The sequence below is a fragment of the Lagenorhynchus albirostris genome, chromosome 15 (assembly GCF_949774975.1).
Source record: "Lagenorhynchus albirostris chromosome 15, mLagAlb1.1, whole genome shotgun sequence".
Lineage (NCBI taxonomy): Eukaryota > Metazoa > Chordata > Mammalia > Artiodactyla > Delphinidae > Lagenorhynchus > Lagenorhynchus albirostris.
The window spans coordinates 62,499,794-62,517,168 of NC_083109.1; the positions used below are offsets into that span (position 1 = coordinate 62,499,794).

General features: G+C 46.0%; 1 protein-coding gene across 1 annotated transcript in view; it reads left to right on the forward strand.

The window, feature by feature from the left end:
* LOC132504886 (BOS complex subunit NOMO1) overlaps positions 1-17,375 on the forward strand; it is a 52,513-nt gene that overhangs the window by 9,328 nt on the left and 25,810 nt on the right. Inside the window, exons 6-15 of the mRNA XM_060122626.1 lie at positions 1,818-1,890; positions 3,726-3,878; positions 4,988-5,125; positions 5,455-5,544; positions 8,039-8,144; positions 8,336-8,486; positions 12,938-13,112; positions 14,462-14,603; positions 15,626-15,757; positions 16,825-16,961. Of these exons, the coding sequence (XP_059978609.1) occupies positions 1,818-1,890; positions 3,726-3,878; positions 4,988-5,125; positions 5,455-5,544; positions 8,039-8,144; positions 8,336-8,486; positions 12,938-13,112; positions 14,462-14,603; positions 15,626-15,757; positions 16,825-16,961 (1,297 nt within the window). The remainder of the gene's footprint in view (positions 1-1,817; positions 1,891-3,725; positions 3,879-4,987; positions 5,126-5,454; positions 5,545-8,038; positions 8,145-8,335; positions 8,487-12,937; positions 13,113-14,461; positions 14,604-15,625; positions 15,758-16,824; positions 16,962-17,375) is intronic.

A 17,375-nucleotide genomic window follows, 5' to 3' on the forward strand; every position in this document is an offset into this window, starting at 1 on the left:
TTAACGCCTCTGTGCCTTGGTTTCCTCATTTATAAATGAGGATAATCATGGAACCTACCTCTTAAGGTTATTGAGAAGATTAAATTACGATATTATCGTTTCAAACTGTCTGGCATAGAATATGTGCTTAAGAACTTAGCTCAATACAGATTAGCTCAATTACAATTTTTAAAAATCATTTTATCGGGCTTCCCTGGTGGCGCAGTGGTTGAGAGTCCGCCTGCCGATGCAGGGGACACGGGTTCGTACCCTGGTCTGGGAAGATCCCACATGCCGCGGAGCGGCTGGGCCCGTGAGCCATGGCTGCTGAGCCTGCGCGTCCAGAGCGCGTCCAGAGCCTGTGCTCCGTGACGGGAGAGGCTGCAGCAGTGAGAGGCCCGCGTACCGCAAAAAAAAAAAAATCATTTTATCACTATTACATCACAGTCATTTTGTAGTTGGAACTAATGACTATTTAATTAACCTTGCTGAGTCATATTTAAAGCATTTATGTAATGGATTTATATCGTTGAGTTGTAAATGTTAATAGATATGCCAAGATTAATATCAGAATAGTTCCACCTGATAATGTTGGAAGCATGCAAATCACCACTGACTACTTCAATACACAAATATGACTAAACTGCAGAATAGAAGTTTGTAATGAGTCTGTCAAGTACATCATCCAATTTTTAAATGATGATTGTTGAAATTATATTTCAGTTTTGAAAAATACTTATTGATGCCTCTCCAACCCCCTCCCCTGATCTGTAGAGGATCAGAGGAGGGGGTTGAATGTGGGACTTGCATTTTTTCTAGTTTCAGTAATTTGCTGCTGACCGTGCTGGGAAAAGTGACTTGAACTTTCCAAATCACTTTCCAAATCTCTTTCCTGTGCGCTAACTAAACTGACAGTAACGTGCAGAACCGGGATGCTATGAACGTGAGGTAGAGGCTGAATCTTACCCAGGCCAAAATCCAGTGGCAGTGTCAACTCTTTTGTAGCAAATTGATTTCCAAGCTCTATCCAGTTATTACAGGCAACATTGGATGTAATAAAATACCACCACAGAAGAAGAAATTGCATGAAATTTTTGGAGTTCATATTGCTGGAATTAGCCCTTTCATGGTCTGATGCTTTGCAAATCTAAAGGGCTAAATGTGTCAGAATCCTGGTAGTGGTGCTTCCATCCTCAGCTCATCCCACTCTGGTCTTGGTGTGTTCACAGCTGCTAGAATAATCTTTGTCAGCTTCTGGTTTCATCACAGTTGCTTTGTGCAAGAACCCAGATTGGCTTCTATTCGTGTCTGATAACAGGTCTTAATAAACTCTGGGGTAGGAGTCAAGCTCATTTTCACCTGCCCTCCCCTAATGCTTAGTGTCATCTTGTGTAAGCGTCCGTCTCAGCTTATTGGGTCTGTCCTCTGTTCTTTATCCACCTCTCGTCCATTCCCACTTCTTCTCCTTTGGATGCTTCCCTTCTCTCCTGTTCATGCCTCTCACTCTGTCAACACACACTTGAATGTTGTGTGACTGATCCTTGCTGAACCACAGGGACTGGTTTTTAGGCCAGAAATTTCTGGGGTTAAGGGAAGCATGAGCCTTCCTTCCCATTAGCACACGAACCCCTCTCCTTGCACACAGCCAGTGCCCAATAAGTGTTGTCTGATGAGGATTTGTACAGTGAAGGATTGAATTTCATTTATGCTCATTTAACTGGCTAAGGGCAAGTTCGTGATAACTCAAACATTATTTTCTTATGCTTCCAGTAGTTGTCCTAAAATTATAAGTGCTCGAGTTGTTGGCAGAAAGTGAAGTGGTATTTTGTATTTCTCAGGTTTGCGTTTTTTAAAGTTCTTCCTGGAGATTATGAAATCCTTGCAACTCATCCAACCTGGCCATTGAAAGAGGTGAGCATTTATTTCAGTTATGCCGATGGCCATGCCAACAGTGTGCTGGTTTGGGGACAAATGTAGAGGTTTTCAATTCTAGGTATGAAATGATTTTATGGTTCTTCTAGAAGTCGATGGAAAAAAACAATGGTGCTGCTGATTAGTTTGGTGGTACTTATACAGGAAAACTCCCTCCATGTAGCAGATGTTGCTTATATTGGTTTCAGTTTTAGGTAACAACATTGTCATCCTGCTGTGAAATTGGTCTGTTATTAACTGTAGCTATTTTAAGCCAAGTCAACACCAGAAGGACCCGATGAGATTATTTTATTGTTCTTTTTTTAGTCTGTAACAGCAATCTATAAATATACTTAACAATTTAGAAACTCTTGTACATGTGCCCAAGGAGAATGTATAAGAATGTTTATTGCAGCTTTGTTTGTAGTAACAGAATACTATAAACAACCTAAATGTCCATTAAGAGGAGAATGGATTGTGGTTTCATCACACAGCAGAATTCTATATGTCAGCAATAATGAATGAACCAGAGCTATGCATATCAATATGACTGTGCTTAAAAGCATAAAGTTGAAGGGAAAAGGCAAATTGCTGAAGGATAAGGAAATATGATACCATTTATATAGTCATTAAAAACACTTATGATAATACCACTTATGGATACATTCACATGTAGAAAATTGTAAAGACGTGAGTGGGAATGGCAAACAGTATATTCATTATGGTACTGATGTTTGTAAAGGGAGGGAGGAAGGGGACGTGGGCATCTGCAAGGGTCTAGAATTGTGTTTCTTCTCTTTTATTCTTTAGCTGGTTGGAACTTATATAGGTGTTCTTTGGTATAGATCCCTATATCTATTTTTTGTTTGACTGAAACAGTTTATAACAAAAGATCAAAAAAGGAAGAAAAATACTAAGCGAGGTTCTGTAATAACTGTGAAGAAACAAATTGAAGTTAAGACTTAAAGAACATTTTGACAGGCTTAGTTTTTATATTAGTTTTGAGGCTGCGTCTCCTTTTTTTGCTAAAGAAGCATCAATATTTCAGTTTTTACCTTGTAAGTTTTACACATTTATAATTGATGATATAGTTTCACACCTAGATATGTCTGTATTCTTTTTATGACTTTGTTTTCAGGATTTTTCTCTTCTGGGCAACATTGAAAAATGTTTCATTTGAAACTCCATAGCTTACACATTATAAATAGAATACATTTTAAGGTTTGCATTGTCTGTTAATTTTATACATAAAGGAATTTGAGTTTATTCATGTAAAATTGTGTTTTAAAGTAAAGCAGGCTGTTAAAAGTCAGGATAATGGCTGCCCTTTGGGGGAGTAGTGACTGGAAATGAGCATGAGGGGAGCTTCTAGGGTGCTGGTTCTGTTCTGTGTCTGGGTGTTGGATGCATGGTGAGTTTGGGAAAATCACTGTGCTGGACGCTGAGACTGTGTGCAGTGTTCCCCATGTGAATTATACTTTGACAAAGAGCTTAAAAATACACACATACATACCATTAAACATGGAAAAAAATAAAGCATGTTCATTAAAAAAATTGGAACATACAGAAGAGCATAAAGGAGCGGAAGTGGAAAATCTGGAAGGTGGAAAACTGTAAAAGAGGTAAATTGTTACCATCTAAACGAAATCACCATCATCTCCATTTTGCCACAGTTCCCTTCACTTCATTTTGCGAATTAAAAAACAGTTGTTATGGTACTACACGTGCAATTTTGTATGTTGCTTCCCCCCAGTTAATATTTTAGTGTCAGCATGTCCTCGTGTTGTTAAACGCTTTGTGTTTATTCTTTTGGAAGTTGACATCTTCTCTTGTAGGCGAGCACCACTGTACGAGTAACGACCTCCAACGCCAATGCCGCGGGCCCCCTCATAGTGGCTGGCTACAACGTGTCTGGCTCTGTCCGCAGTGACGGGGAACCCATGAAAGGGGTGAAGTTTCTTCTCTTCTCTTCTTTAGTAACCAAAGAGGTAAGCAAAGAAGAGTGAAGAACAAGAGAGATTGTGGGCAGGGCTGGGGGCACGGGGGATCACAGACTAAGAATACACGGTTTCAAATGCAGGTCAGTTTCAGACTAGAAGACAAACGTACGGTTACCAAAGGGGAAAGCGGGAGGTGGGGAGGGATAAATTAGGAGCTTGGGATTAACAGATAAACACACCACTACATATAAAATAGATAAACAGCAAGGTTCTACTGTGTAGCACAGGGCACTATATTCAATATCTTGTAATAAGCTATAATGGTGAAAGAATCTGAAAAAGAATATATATATGTGTAACTGAATCACTTTGCTGTACACCAGAAACTAACTCAACATTGTAAACCAACTATACTTCAATTTAAAAAAAATTAAATAAAAAATAAAATGCAGGTCAAGGTTGATTTATAGTTTCAGCATTTAAGAACCTTGTGTTTCTCTGTTGACTCACAAGAAATTGAATGTCTGCACTGGGAGGCAGTGGAATTCAGTGGAAAGTGCACTGGCTTTGAAATCAAACAGACCCAAGTTCAGACAAATCCCAGCTCTGCCGCTGACCAGCTGTGTGAACTTGGGCCACTCCGGTTTCTTACCTGGAGGATGGTGACCATTTTTAACTTTTCAAACTTGAATGTAAAGATTTTATAATCTACTATGTCCTCTGCTCTGTCCTAGGTTTCAGAAACATATATTTTGTGAAATAAAACTTATACAAGTATTTTTTTAAATTAATTTATTTATTTATGGCTGTGTTGGGTCTTTGTTTCTGTGCGAGGGCTTTCTCTAGTTGTGGCAAGTGGGGGCCACTCTTCATCGCGATGCGCGGGCCTCTCACTATCGCGGCCTCTCTTGTTGCAGAGCACAGGCTCCAGATGCGCAGGCTCTGTAATTGTGGCTCACGGGCCCAGTTGCTCCGTGGCATGTGGGATCTTCCCAGACCAGGGCTCAAACCCGTGTCACCTGCATTGGCAGACAGATTCTCAACCACTGGGCCACCAGGGAAGCCCCTACAAGTATTTTTAAAGCATGGCTATTTGATAATAATCAGAACATGTAAGTGGAAAAGGAAGTCATTTTGAGTTTTTTCTCCTGGCCTAGGATGTCCTGGGCTGCAACATCTCCCCAGTGCCTGGATTCCAACCCCAAGACGAGAGTCTGGTGTATTTGTGCCACACGGTCTCCAGAGAAGACGGCTCCTTCTCCTTCTCTTCGTTGCCGAGTGGAGGCTATACTGTGGTGAGTGAAGCCGACTTCCGTTCTGTTTATGTTTGGGACACATATCAACGGGAAAAGTCAGTGCCATTTGGATATCAAAGGACTGGATGGTTGGCCTGCAGTTCCATAAACATTTTATTTAGCAGTTACTGAAGATGTAACTGTCCCCTCAGTAACAGCTGGGAATAGTGCAAGTCTTTCTCTTGCACAAATCTAAAACAGTTATGATTAATAGTGTCTCTTTGCCTGCTTTGAACCCCTAGTTATTTGTGGGCTGCTGGATTGAGTGTTAATATTGATGGTTGAATCATGCTATTGGCTCTTGGTAATTAACCGACTTTTTCTTCCAGATTCCATTCTATAGAGGGGAGAGGATTACCTTTGACGTTGCTCCTTCTAGACTTGACTTTACAGTGGAACATGACAGCCTGAAAATTGAGGTAAGGCCTCTCTGTTGGAGTGCCCATCCCTGGGCACAGGTGTTGCAAATGTGTTAAAAAAAAATCAGTTTATCTAGAAGTACTGTTGGAAAAAACAGAATGTTGTACTCTCTTCCACTTCATTCTGGGATCCACTAGATCCTTCACCTCTCTCACATAATGTCTTTATCTTAGAGAATCAGAGCCCTATTTACATCTACTTCATTCAATGAAATATATTTACCAAGTGTCAATGACATATATTTTAGGTACTATTCTAGCGCTGGGCATATAGCAGTGACCCAAAGAGGCAAAAGTTCCTGTTTTTGTGGAATTCATGTTCTAATGGCAGAAAGAGACAATATACTTACAAATAAGTAAATAAGAAAGTATATGAGAAAGTCTTTGTTCTTTAGAAACATAAAGCAAGAAAGGAGATTATATAGTTTCAAGGTTAAGATAGGGTTGAGGTCTCATAGGTTGTTCTTGGGAAGGCCTTAGGGTGAAGGTGACTTTTGAGTAACAACCTGAAGGGGAAGAGGCAACGAACTGTACTTACATCTGTGGGAAGAGTGTTTAAGACAGGGAATGGCAGGTGCAAAGGTCCTGAGGCAGGAGTGTGGCCAGAAGGTTTAGGGAACCCCAGAAAGGCCAGGGTGGCTGGAATGGAGCAAGTGAAGAAGGGAGGAAGAGGAGAGAGTGTCAGAGAGATGGTCGGGTAGGTTGTGCAGGTCCTGGTGGGCCATTCTGGGTAACAGTTGGCACCACTGAAAGGTTCTGAGCAGAAGAAGAGGTGTGTCCCCTCCAGCTGCCATGTTGAGAAGAGTCTGCAGGGGGCAAGGTGGAAGTGAGGGACCAGTTGAATAGGTGAGAGCTGATAGAGCCCGCAGTGGAATGACAGGTGGGGTGATGGATGGGGTGATACAGGCCCTAAAATAGATGGTAAATGTGTTTTTCATCATAGTTCTATCTTTAATTACAGACGTAGAAAATGGTTACTGTAGAAAATTTGCTAGATAGAGCAGATCCCCAAAGAAAACAGCAGTCTTTCATAAGTGGACCACCCAGTGTTACAGTTATTGAAAAAATTAAATTTAATCGTTTTATTTTAATGTTACATTAGAAAGTACTGTGTTAAAGTAGCTTAAACTGGTGGGAGCTAGCTTTTAGGTCACATTCTCAGTGGGGTTCTCACTCTGCCTTTTAAGATTCAGTAAAGCATTTGACTGTAGCGCTGTACCCTGGAGGGGGGATGGAAGGGTGAAGGTCAAGTCCTTCGTGCTTCAAGGGGCTTGCACAGAAGGATGGGGGCAGGTGAGTGGGGAAAGACATTTCCCAGATCACAACCAAATGCAAGGTTTTAAACAGACATGAATGGAATTTCAGGGAGTGGCTTGTAAGCTGTATGAGGTCGGGACCGTTGAGTCTTATTCCTTACTGTATTCCTAACGTGATTTAGTGCCAGGTACGTGGTAGGTGCCTAATAAAAGTGATTGTTGAGTGAATATATAATTTAATAGGTGGGTTAACCACGCCTTTTTAGAAGGATGAAGAAGAGCTACCTGGGCTTCCCTGGTGGCGCAGTGGTTGAGAGTCCGCCTGCCGATGCAGGGGACACGGGTTCGTGCCCCGGTCCGGGAGGATCCCACATGCCGCAGAGCGGCTGGGCCTGTGAGCCATGGCCGCTGAGCCTGCGTATCCGGAGCCTGTGCTCCACAGCGGGAGAGGCTACAGCGGTGAGAGGCCTGTGTACCACAAAAAAAAAAAAAAAAAAAAAAGGAGAAGAGCTACCTGACTAAAGAGGAAGCCATTTTATTTTCTTAGAGCTCAAATGCTCTTGCATATATGCGTGCATGCATGCATCCATCCATTCATTCAGGAGTCATTTATTGAGTGCCTACTGTGTAGCAGGTGACTGAGTCAGAACAGGTCCCTATCTTCATGAAGCTCACATTCTAGTGGGAGGTAGACAAACTAGAAGAAATCAAACAAGGACATACCAGATATTGGGGAGGTTTTTGCTGAAGCCTAAAAAGTAGGTTAGTGTGATGGACAGTAACTGGCTGGAGCGTGAGGCAGGGGCTCCTGAGAAAGGGTAGTTAGGGCATCTCAGAGGTGGTGACAGTTTGAGCTAAACCTGAAGGACGAGAAGGGGCGGCCTCTCCCCAGTCCTCTGCAGGTGTGGGAGGAGATCCAGGCTGAGGGAGCAGCTGGTGTGAAAGCCCCTCGTGGGGAAAGCATGCAGGAACCCAAGATCAGGGTGGCTGGAGCCCAGCTGAGTGCAGAGAGCCAAGCCCTGGCCCTCACAAGTGAGGAGGACCCAGACACATAAACCAAGCGGAAGACAAGACGTGGGAAGGGGCTGCGGGTGGGTGAGCTGGGAGGGAGCTGGCTGGCATGGGGCACCAGGAGAAGGCAGCGTAGGCAGGGGTGCTGAGTGGTGGCGTGAGGGGCATGAGGGGGGCTTCTGCAGCTCAAGCACATGACAGCCTCCTCCCTGTTCTTCATCTTCTAGCCTGTGTTCCACGTCATGGGATTCTCTGTCACTGGGAGGGTCTTGAACGGACCTGAAGGAGAGGGTGTCCCAGACGCGGTGGTCACCCTGAACAACCAGATCAAAGGTGGGCAGACACGTTGGGCCCTGGCCTGTTTGTCTGGGCTGGGTTTTGCTCACAGAGAGGAATGGAAAGGAAAGAAAATCTTAACGACTCTATGAAAACATGCCAGCTTTTGGTCTCGAGTATCCCTGTGTAGATGAGGGCTACACAGTTGTTTTTGTCTCATCCTTTGTTGGCCTGTTTTTGTTTTACAGTCAAAACAAAAGCCGATGGCTCGTTCCGTCTGGAGAACATAACAACCGGGACGTACACCATCCACGCCCAGAAGGAGCACCTCTACTTTGAAACCGTCTCAATCAAAATCGCACCCAACACGCCTCAGCTGGCTGACATCATCGCCACAGGGTAAGGCGGGCGTGCGGGGCCTGGAAGCGCCGGTGCTTACGTTGGCGGCCAGCGGAGGACAAGACCACCTTCTATCTGACCGTGCGTTTCTGCCAAGGGTCCACATCCAGTCTCAGACACCTATGGAGAAACTCAGGCTGGCTTCTTTAGAAAGATCAGAGCTAAGTGTTATAAACTGAAGGTGCTTAACTGTTAGCTGCTTCAAGAAAGTCATCTTGCTCCAAAGTTAAAATGGGTTCAAGTTAGGAGAAGATCTGTTACGCCTGACTTCACATCTGTGAGGCCTGCCTTGGCTTCACTGGAAGATAATGTAGTTGGTTAAGAACGTTTGCTGTAAGATGCTTCGGGTCGTTGTCACAGTTCTTCCCACTTTGTACTTATTGTGAGTTGTGAGGGGATATCCTGTGGTTGAATTCCTGTAGTTTTACCAAGTAGTGACAGTGCCTAGTGCAGAGAACCCTGGCCTTGGAGTCAGAGTTTGGGTCTTTCTCTTATCCGTGTGTCACCTATAGAATGGGGAGGCTGCTATCCCTCCTTGGCAATAGGTGCTCACTAAACAGTAACTTAACGGGGTGGGGATTGGTGAGCAGGGTCTGCGTGGAGAGAGGCCTCTCAGAGCAGCGCGGTGCAGATGGGGGCATAGCACTTGGTGTTGCTGGAGTGTAAAGTGCTGGGTGGATGAAGGGGGCAGATGTCAGAGGGGCTCCTCACTCCCTGTTGGAAGACGGGGATTTTCTCCACCAGGGAGAAAAGTCAAGGGGCCGGTGAACGGTGTGAGCACGGAGGTAACGTGGTTAGATTTTTGTCTTCAGTGAGACACTGTGGTGCCACGGCTGCGGGGAAGGCCTCAAAGGGGACAGGAGAGGGTGCGGGAGGCCTGAAAGCAGAGTTGACGAGGGCCTGTCTTATGGGGAAGTCAGGGACAGATCGGGAAGATGTCTCAGGGTTCCCAGCCTGAGATGGCAGGATGGCTGTGGACGGGGAGAGGAGCCTGTTGGGGATGAAGCTTCAGTTTTGGCCGTGGCGGTCCATAGGCCCACTAGGTGGCGCTCTCCACCACGTGCTTGGATAGATTGTAAATCGGGAAGACTCGGCCGGCCGCAGGTGGCAGCCAGAACCTCGAATGCGTAAGAGCAGGTAGAAGTGGATCAGTGGACCGGAAATAGAATGTCAGCCTTCGAGGGGTGGCCTTAGGAGAACCTGGGGCGGGGGTTTAGGTGTGACCTCCCGACGGTCTCGGAGGTCCAGGAGCTGAGCCCTGAAGGCATGCTTTATTGGCTTGGTCGCTGAGGAGGTGACCATTGTCTGTAGGCAGGCGGGGGGTCCGGGTCCGGGGTTCAGTGTTGAAAGGCAGGTGAGGAAGCAGAGCACCCGTGGAGCCTGCTGCTGTGTGTGCCGTGGTGGAGCCTCAGGAAGTGACTCCTGGGCTGCAGTTCTCCCTGCTTCCCTCATAAACAGTTCTGAGCAGCGACTCCAGGTGAGCCACCATGATAAGTGCTGGGTGTGTACAGGGAACCAGGCTAACGTCACAAAGGCAGGGGTCCAGGAGGCAGACTGAAGACGAGGAGTCAGTGACGGTAAGTTGGGGTGGGTGTGCAGGAAGAGCTCGGGGACTCCGAGGGGACTTCGTTTAGGTGGGGCGCTGTGGAAGCCGAGACCTTTGGGAGGACCGAAAGGTAGCCGAGTGGAGGGCTTGGCAGGCAGAGGGGACAGCGTGTGCCAGGGCCTGGAGGGGACAGAGGAGCTCTGGGGTCGTGGTGGGGACAGCCAGCGTGGCTGGGGGCGATGGTGAGGCTGGAGGGCCACGTGGCCTTGTAGCCATCTTGTGGGGATGGGCTTCTCCCCAAGTGAAGTGGGAAACCATTGATGAGTTTTCATCAAGGGAGCCGCGTGGATCAGGGCATTTTGGAAAGTTTTGGGGTTCTTTTGTCTTTTTTTTCTCCCGACTGCTGTGTGAAGAGTGGATTGGAGGAAAGCCCGAGTATAAGTGGAGGGCGTAGATGGGAGGTGTGACAGTTGTCTGGAGGAGCTGGTGACCGGTGGGACCTGGGACCCTGCTGGTGGGGGAAGGAGGAGACGTCGGTGGATTCGATGAGTGATGTGGAGGCTTTGTGCATCAGAGCCCAGGTTTCCTGTTTGAGCATCAGGGTAGATTGAGGAGGTGCCATTCATGGAGATGAGGAAACATAATTTAATTTTATATTTATTTTCTTCTTTAAAGTGGAATATTTGGGTCAAAGAAAGAGAAACAACATTTGTTGAGCATAATTGGAAAAATTCATCATTTTCCTTTTGGTCCGTTTGCCTTTTAATTCATTGATATTTCTTACTCTTTCTGTTTTTCCCTTTTAAAAAAATTATTTGCTAATTTATTTGAAAATCAAACTCTGGCTTCTGTCTAAATGGCAACGAGAATATAGTTGTCTTACGATGCACCAAAATTACTGATTTCTCTTCATTAATGTATTAAATCCTGATGAAATAATTTATTGACACATCAATTTTTAAGAGCTTCAGTATAACAAAACATTGTCTTACTGGCTTTTTAGTTCTTTTTCTAAACTAAAACAATATATATTTGAGGTTTAGGGTAATTGGACACTTATCTTTAATTGAGAGTACGAGCTAAAACTGATTGTGTGGTTAAAATATTTAAAACTTAGGCAAAGAGGTTCAACTTGGAATGAATAAGGGGACTTGCCCCCCGACATGGGCACAAGTGAAGGGAATATGGAAGGTCCTTGAGAATAATTCCGTCAGTAGTCCCTTCCTATCCATTTTCTCTGATAGTGCACAGTAGGGAACCAAAAGGCAAACCTTTGAATCTAGATCCGGGGCTGGCACACTTTGTCAAGGACCAGAGAATAAATATTTCAGACTTCATGGGCTGATAAGGTCTCTGTGACGAAACCCGCTACAGACAGTTCATAAATGAACGGGCTTGGCTGTGTTCCAGGAAAACTTTATGTGTGGACACTGACGTCATAGTAGCATGTCGTTTATTATGTCATGAAATAATCTTTTGATTTTTTTTTTTCCCCTTTAAAAGTGTGAAAACCATCTTAGCTCACGGTCTCTCCCGAAACAGGTGGCTGGTGTGACTTGGCCTGTGGGCTGTGGCGTCTTGCCCCTCACTGTCCAGCCTGAGCCCCCATGGCCAGGCTGGTCACATCCCTTTAGGGAGACAGCTGTGCTCGCCTTCGCTCCCAGACTTCACACACACAGCGTACCACCGCCTTCTTGTTCCTTCTGCTGTTTTTTCTTTGCAGCATAGTGGGTGTGCCAGCGTTTAGTGCACCCCATAATCATCCAGCGCTAAATCCGGCATTTTTTATTCTCCTTCTGTCAAAAGGCACAACTGATTTTTTATCTAAAGTGATTCTCTTTAAGATTAGAAAATATTATCTTTAGGCAGTTGAAGAAGCGATTGTGGCCTCCAGCTGTGGGACATTATTACACTTAAACGCACCAACTGTCTAAAAATGAAGACGGTCACTCCACGGACGCCGGACTTCGTTGGTGTTTATTAGTGAGCAGATGTGCCTTTCATGTGCTTCTGGAGGTGTGCCTTGTAGCACTTTACACACTGCTCATTGCAGTCTCCAGTCTGAGCCATTACCTTAATAGGGCTTTTCACTTATAAGTTGCTTCTGTGGCTCCTAGCTCCTAGAGTTCAGTTTTAGCTCTGCACTTTTGTTTAACTTAATTACCTTTACTATTCAGATCTCTCAGATTGCTTTTATCTGTGCATTATATATTATCACAGGCAAGGAAGGCGTCTTTGATAACCCTGCCTTGTTTTATCCCCTGGGTAATACCACACTTTCATAGGCAGCTTACAGCTCTTGCTTTTTTTTATTTTTTAATTTTTTTGCCGTACGCGGACCTCTTATTGTTGTGGCCTCTCCCATTGCAGAGCACAGGCTCCAGACGCACAGGCTCAGCGGCCAGGCTCACAGGCCTAGCAGCTCCGCGGCATGTGGGATCTTCCCGGACCGGGGCACGAACCCATGTCCCCTGCATCGGCAGGCGGACTCTCAACCACTGCACCACCAGGGAAGCCCAGCTCTTGCTTTTAAGGACTAGTCCACATTCTCAGTTCGAGGCTGCTCCACCATCCACGACCCAATTATCTGAAGCATTTTTATCATCCACAGATTGTTTGAAAATTGCCTCTGCAGTGGGAGATGGCCAGATGTCACCCAGAACATACAAACAGCCCTGCCCCGGGCCCTCGCTCTGCCTTTTCCTTATGCAGAAAGAGGTCCAATCTTCTTTCTAAAGGTTGCTTTTAAAACTGGAGTCATTTTGGCTACATTCCTGTCTCTTCATTAAGATCATACTAGTCTTAGGGACGAGGGCTGAAAGAGGGATGCATAGTTTGGGTTGCTAAGCACCTTTCCTGTGATAATTGAGTTCTCATGCTGGAATGAACGGTCCCCTTGTTGCAGGTTCAGTGTCTGTGGCCAGATATCAATCATTCGCTTCCCCGACACTATCAAGCAGATGAGTAAATACAAAGTTGTCCTGTCCTCTCAAGACAAGGACAAGTCTTTGGTCACCGTGGAGATGGATGCTCAGGGATCATTCTGTTTTAAAGCAAAACCAGGGACCTACAAAGTCCAGGTATGACGAGTTTTGTTCTATTTAAGATATTTGAAAAAAACACCAATGATTTAAAAAGGGTTATTTTAAAATGGGGTTAGAGAAGGAGCATTTCCATTCCCAACTTCTTATTTTGAAATCTTTACATTCCTGCATGTCACAGTTAGAGCAGACAGGCAGCTGGTTTGAAGGTGATGCAACAGGCCTTTCTCTTTTCCAGTCCTGATGTTTATTAGGGGTTAGTATCAGGCTGCCAGTCATGCCTCCACCTTCTCAGGCTTCTGGCTGCTGTTGAATATCCACGGGTCCCCAAAGGAGATCGCAGTGAACTCTTTATTCATGGCAGCTCAGTAACATCCACAGAGCATGGCTTCTGGACCCTGAGGCCAAACAGAGCTTCCCTTTTCCTGCCTTGCTGTAAATTGAAGATGCTGGGCAGGCACCACCTAATTTCTCCATCCAGGCAGGTGGAGAAGCAGGGGAGACCCTGGCTTGTAGTCTCACCACCAGGGTGAAAGCCTGAGCACTGGTGGAGGCAGTGGGCAAGAGATGAGACAGAAGCGGAGGTCAGGCCACCGGCCCCTTGGGGTCTCAGGCTCTCACCCGTCAAGTCAGCTGCTCCCTGGGGAAGAGCAGGGGAGGGGACTGGGAAGGGTCCTTCTAAGACTTTGCTCTCCTGTAGGGCCAGTGGGATCCCCCCTGCCCCCGCTAAGCAGATGGGGTGGGCGCACAGCCTTGCCCCTGCTTCCACGAACAGCATACTGTGTGGGTGGGCAGCTCCTTTACCAGCCAGCCAGTGTCTTGTGACGTTGGCCACACGGACAAGCCTTTAGAGGCCCTTTCAGAGGCATAATCAGGCCCTTTTCCAGGGAAGGGCAATTCCAGAATGTGATCTCTACCAGGGATGAAGAAGGCGAGCACCGCCTCCTCTCCCAGTCCCTCTTGTGAGCTTGACAAAGGCACACAGAAATGAGGGAAGAAGAAATGGCCCAGTTCCACTGTTGGTCATCCACGTGGCCTCCACAAGTTCACAGCTTGTGTCACGAGTGACCTCAAGCCAGGATCAGGTTCTGGGATTTCGTATGGTTTCCGCCTGGGTGCACATGATCAATGACAGCTTTGCGTGCCCTGATACGCTTCTGTGTACACCTGGCGCTGCTGAAGGCTAGTGCTTTATGTCTGCCTAGAAATACGTTTCCTTCACACCGGCTGTATGCAGATTTGTTGTGATTATAAAACTAGGCCTAGGAATGAACCTTCGTCCTACAGAATCCGTTTAGCCTTGGGCCCAGGTGGATGTTCTGGTGCCACGTCGGCCAGGGAGCAGCGGCCCTGATGCAGCCGCTGACCTTGTTCTGTGTGTCCCGCAGGTGATGGTTCCTGAGGCGGAGACCAGAGCGGGGCTGATGTTGAAGCCTCAGATGCTGCTTCTGGCTGTGACTGACAGGCCTGTGATGGACGTGGCCTTCGTGCAGTTTTTGGCATCGGTTTCGGGGAAAGTCTCTTGTTTGGGTAAGATGTCAACTGAAAGCAAGAACAGATAGGTTCAAAGAAGTAAGTGGGGAGAGGTGGGATTTTGGTGAGCTTTTCCTCACTGGGCGGCATTGAAGGTAAAAGCAGAAGCTGCTCCAGGGGAGTGGTGTCTGTCTGAGAGTCTGTGTCGTGTGCAGTTCTTTCTGAATAATTGCCACAAACACCATAACATTTCTCTTTGAGTAATGCTGCCTTGGCTCCCAGAAGAACATGTGGGTTTCTTTTTATTGCCCTCTGACTCTGAAAGGAAGATGGTAGTTGGGCCCAGGTTTCCATCCCAGCTCTGTCACTTACCACTGTGAGACTGTAAGCATGTACTTGCCCAGCCTAGGTTTTTCTTCTGTAAAATGGGAATACTCCTGCTCTCGGGGTTTTAATGAGGCTTAAATGCGGTCATGTCAAGAGGCAGTGTAGCACAGTGGTTAAGATGTTAGACTCTGGAACCAGACCGCATGGGCTTGAACATTCGCTGTGTGACCTGGGGTAAGTTACTTAACCTCTCTGTGCTTTGAGTCCCTCATCTGTAATGTAGAGATGTTAATGGTACCTACCTCACAGGGTAGTTGTGAGGATCAAATGAGTTACTGTATGTATAGCCGTTGGAAGTACCTGGAACACAGCAAGAGCCATATAAATCTTTGCCATTATTAGTAATATTATCATGATGATGATAAAGGGCCCAGTTCTATACCTGGTATGAAGTGGATTTTCAATAAAGTTTCATCACCTCTGTCTATTTTTCTCTTGCTCCTGTTGATGCTCCATAGATATTACTTCCCCTAATGCAATAATTGCTGGGTGGCTTCATTGTTTGGTACCGATGACAAGCATAGGGGGAGACTTCCTAGAATCAAGTAGATGCATGTTAGCTTTGAAGGAACCTCCTGGCACTGTCCTTCAGGAGCTAAGGGGTGGGAAGCAGCACACAGAGATTGAGGGTTCGAACGGGTGCTATGGTTCACAAGGCAGTCAAGTGAGGCCCCCGCATCTTTTCTCTGCAGACACCTGCGGTGACCTGCTGGTGACCCTGCAGTCCCTGAGCCGCCAGGGCGAGAAGCGGAGCCTCCAGCTCTCCGGCAAGGTCAACTCGATGACTTTCACGTTTGACAACGTGCTGCCCGGAAAATACAAAAGTAAGAACCGAAGGCAGCACTTCCTGTCTTTCTAAACTTTCTAGAAACCTGCTCTCAAGTTGCATCCCAGCTGTACAGTTGTACTTGTTTAACTCTTCTTTACCCCTTGACCTTGAATGTGCATTATTTAGCCTTGGGCAGTAATGCAGAAGTTGAGGCTTTATGAGCTAACTGCCGCCTCATCAGGATGACCCACACACTTCTTCTCATGCCATTTTATTTCTAAATGCCGGAAAAGAGTGTGAAATAATTACACGGAAGTGTTCTACCACTTAGCAGCTGTGTGAGCGAGGCAGCTTACTTGATCTCCCTGAGACTCAGTTTCCCCTTTTGAAATAGGAGTCATAGAACCTTTCTGCAGAATGTAGGACTCATGAAATCCAGTATGTGAAGCCCCTTGCACAGGGCCTGGGAAGCAGAAGGTGCTGGCGAATGTTGTTTCTCTTTTCTCCGCCTTTCTTGAGAAGCTCCCATTGCTTGTATTTTTGCTATGTCAGAGTTTAGCTGGGAGCTGCTGGCAGTGAATGGCTTATAAAGTAGGCTGATTTTTCTGGGGAATTATATTTTCTATTATGTCAGGTGTTGGCAAACTATGAGCCGAGGGCGACTGCCTGTTCTTATGAATAAAGTTTTATTGGAACACAGCCACGCCCACTTGTTTGTTTATCGTCTGTGGCTGCTTGTGTGCTGCAGATGCAGAGTTGAATAGTTGAGACCATGTGGCCCACAAAGGTGAAAATATTTACTCTTTCGCACCTTACAGAAAAAGTTTGCCAATCCCTGAATGTCTTACTTGTAGTCTGCTCTTAGGCCCAGTTGAATTTCTTTCTTGGTGATTTTAATGGCCACTGGTTTCAGTTTTTCTTTAGCAGTTACTTATTCCCAGTGTGATTAGCTCTATGTGTATACTGACACACACACACACACACACACACACACACACATATTTGTTGGTATGTATGTGTATAGAGGCCCACACATAGGATTCATTAGCACTGTTTTTCTGGGGGCATTCAGGGAGGCAGTGTGCTCTGTTCCCACGGGGGTGTGTGTTGTGTCCTTTGCAGTCAGCATCCTGCATGAAGATTGGTGCTGGAAGAACAAGAGTCTAGAGGTGGAGGTTCTGGAGGACGATGTGTCAGCGATTGAGTTCAGGCAGACGGGCTATATGCTGAGATGCTCCCTGTCTCATGCCATCACTCTGGTAAGCGGAGCTTCTGAGGATTCTCTTATGTGGAATGACACTCGCCTTTTGGAGAGCGAGAAGAACTAGCATGCTAAGAGTGTTATCGGCATAGATAGTCAAGGCGGATTCCCTTTTCTGCCCCTCGACTCACCCACCTATTATGGAAAGCACCATGAGGAAGCATTTTAAGTCCCTTATTGGAAAGATGCCTTTGTTTGGGAGATTTCCTTGTCCTGGCTCCACATTAAATTTTAACTTTGACTAGTGATTTGGGGAAGCTGTTGCCGTAGTGCAAAGCACGTGGGCTCTGTAGCATCGGGCAAGTTCATTTAGTGTTTGTGAGCCTCAGTTTTCTCCTCTAAAATTGAGATCATAATACTCACTCCCCAGGGGCATGGTAAGGTTTAAGTAACCCTCTTACGTATTTGAAGT